The sequence below is a fragment of the Urtica dioica genome, chromosome 6 (assembly GCF_054948205.1).
Source record: "Urtica dioica subsp. dioica isolate 48M chromosome 6, U.dioica_male_clone48M_v1_H2, whole genome shotgun sequence".
Classification (NCBI taxonomy): domain Eukaryota; kingdom Viridiplantae; phylum Streptophyta; class Magnoliopsida; order Rosales; family Urticaceae; genus Urtica; species Urtica dioica.
Window position 1 is genome coordinate 6,289,278 of NC_142761.1, and position 2,506 is coordinate 6,291,783.

The 2,506-nt window shown below is 43.5% G+C and overlaps 1 protein-coding gene across 1 annotated transcript; it reads left to right on the forward strand.

Moving 5' to 3' along the window:
- The first annotated feature begins 1,018 nt into the window (after positions 1-1,018).
- LOC149393152 (F-box/kelch-repeat protein At3g06240-like) lies at positions 1,019-2,506 on the forward strand. Its single transcript, XM_089617569.1, has 2 exons — positions 1,019-1,782; positions 1,872-2,506. Exons 1-2 carry the CDS (start codon positions 1,221-1,223, stop codon positions 2,414-2,416), a joined length of 1,107 nt encoding a protein of 368 aa, XP_089473695.1. The 5' UTR covers positions 1,019-1,220; the 3' UTR covers positions 2,417-2,506.

Sequence of the window (2,506 nt, forward strand, 5' to 3'; positions counted from 1 at the left end):
TCCAACGTCTCCGAAAAATATCGACTTATCGTCTCACCAGAATGTTGAAACATCTCTTGCACTAACCGGTTTCCTAGACCATGTCCCAGAATAATTAGAGTCATTCCTAAAATCTCCAATGCAGTCATGTGTCTTGAACCTTTGAATCCGTAACTTGTTTCCAAGTTATTGCACAAACTTATGAAAACTTCTTTTTCCATTCTGAACATTCTTTGGCACCGAATTCTGTTTCCCCTCAACAGCTCTTGAAGGAAAATATGCACCGTTTTTTTTAATCCATACAAGGAACTTTATGTATGTATGTATCATAATCCAGAGTTTCCATTCACCTTTCAGTAACTCCAGCTTATTTTTCAATTGAGCTTTATCGTATCCCCTTTGTGTTTTCTCGGAAATATTTTTCACCATATTCTCTCATCTTACTTTGGTGAAGCTTGTTCCTAGTCGATTTCCAGCTTCAATCTCCGCAATACATACGTAGCATAAGATATCAACCGCATCATTATCTCATATTGCTTTTGGTCAAGATCGTGTATCTTGATTTTCAATCATCTATAAATATAGATTTAATTCAAATAACTTTTTACTAGAACAATTAAATAATATTTAAAAAATGAATTATTTCTACCATATAACATATAAAAATACTAAATATTTACTTTTCAATGAGAGAATCAACATATTTACTAATTTGATTGTTAAAATTGTGTGTGATCTTATCAAAGTATTATTTCTCTTCGTTAAAAAAAATGACATGCTTATTTATTTTTGTATGGTGGCCCAAATTAGAAAGCGTTACAAAGTTCATATATGAAGTCGTTTTGCTTTCTTTGACATGTATAATGAATGACTATTAATATATGCAATGATATTAATTCATTGACACCACAATTTCCATACTTTGTAATTTGTTTTAGAAGGTGGTATAAGACTCGACACAATTTCCATACGTATTTGTATTTCTGATAATTTTATATATGACGTCAAAATTTATACAAATATATTATTTATGTCTATTTCAATTCTGTTTTTTCAAAAAGCAAAAACAGCCCCCGGAACCAAACGAGTTACGAGACCATTATGTAAAAAAGCAGATTTGGGAGTATAAGAATAGGCCGGTCCGTGGGCCCGGGTTTTTGTCCATTACTACAAGTGTAGATACACATATATGACCATACTGGAGAGAAACGATACAGAGTAGACCAAAAATTGCGAATGAAATGTTTCTTCTATTCGTGCTATTGACTTTGGCACTGGTGTACACGTGGCATTTCCTGCGACGACGGCGGTGGTGTAATCCGCCGCTACCGCGGTTTCTGTTCCGTGAGCGGAACTCTTTCAACGTCTCTGGCCCGCTCGAGACCCCAACCATCTTCTCCTGCACCGCCGCCACCGTGGATCAGCCACCGTCTATCTCCCCGGTGATTCCGCCGGAGCTCAGACTTCCGGTGACCGTCGAGGGTTCCGACCACGGCGTCCTCTGCCTATCGGAACAAAAATCCGGCGCCGTCTTCCTCTGGAACCCCTCCCTCCGCCACCTCAAGAGACTCCCCGATCCGAACCTCCCGAAACGCCCCGCCGCCGTGAAGCTCGGGTTCGGCCACGTGGCATCCACCGGCGACATGAAGGTGGTCATGGTCTCCGTCGCCGAAGACGAAGAGTACGTGGCGGCGCACAGCAAGCTCTTCACGAGAGCCTCCCGAGTCTCGGTGTATTCCCTGAAAGCCGACACGTGGACCACCGTCGACGCTCCGATGCCGGCCATCCTCCTCCGCCCCAAAAGTACTCCAAATTTAAAAAAACTTAATCTTTTTTATGCCCTAATTTTTATTTTATTTTATTATAATTATTTTTTTTTATTTTGCATTAAGTCTCGGAATATGATCTGCCGAGGCTGGTGGAGATCAGCCTCGCCGCCGACTACGAATCCGCCGCCGCGATCGATGGCTCGCTGCACTGGAGCCTCGAATACGCCACGTCATCGATTCACGGCCGTGATAAGAAGCCGGCGGAGCACATGTTCGGGATCGCGGCGTTCGATCTCCGGACGGAGACTTTCCGGCTGATAAAGCCGCCGATCGGGCGAGGAAATATTGTGCCGGACTTGGTCTGCTGCGTCGGAAGGGCTTTTGGGCGACTGGCGGTGGTTTGCAGAGACAGAGCTCACCGGCGAGCTGAGGTTTGGGTGATGACGGAGGAGGAATCTTGGGAGAAGAGGGTGGTCGTGGAAACGGCCACGCGGTTGGTTTGGTGTGGGCTGGCGCGTGATAAGTACTTGCTTGTCGTGGGTTCGGATGATGATAAGGGCTTGTTTTGGTATGACTTGGAAAAGGGGTCTCTGCGGTGTTGTTTTGGAGATCGCAGGATTGGAGGAATGGTCGCTGAATATCTTCCTTCTGATTACCCTTTGTGTTAATTCATGCTCACAAATGACTCGTTTATATACTGTTTTGTGGAAACATTGAGAAAAAAAAAAAGAACTGAAGTATTTGTTTGATGATCGTCA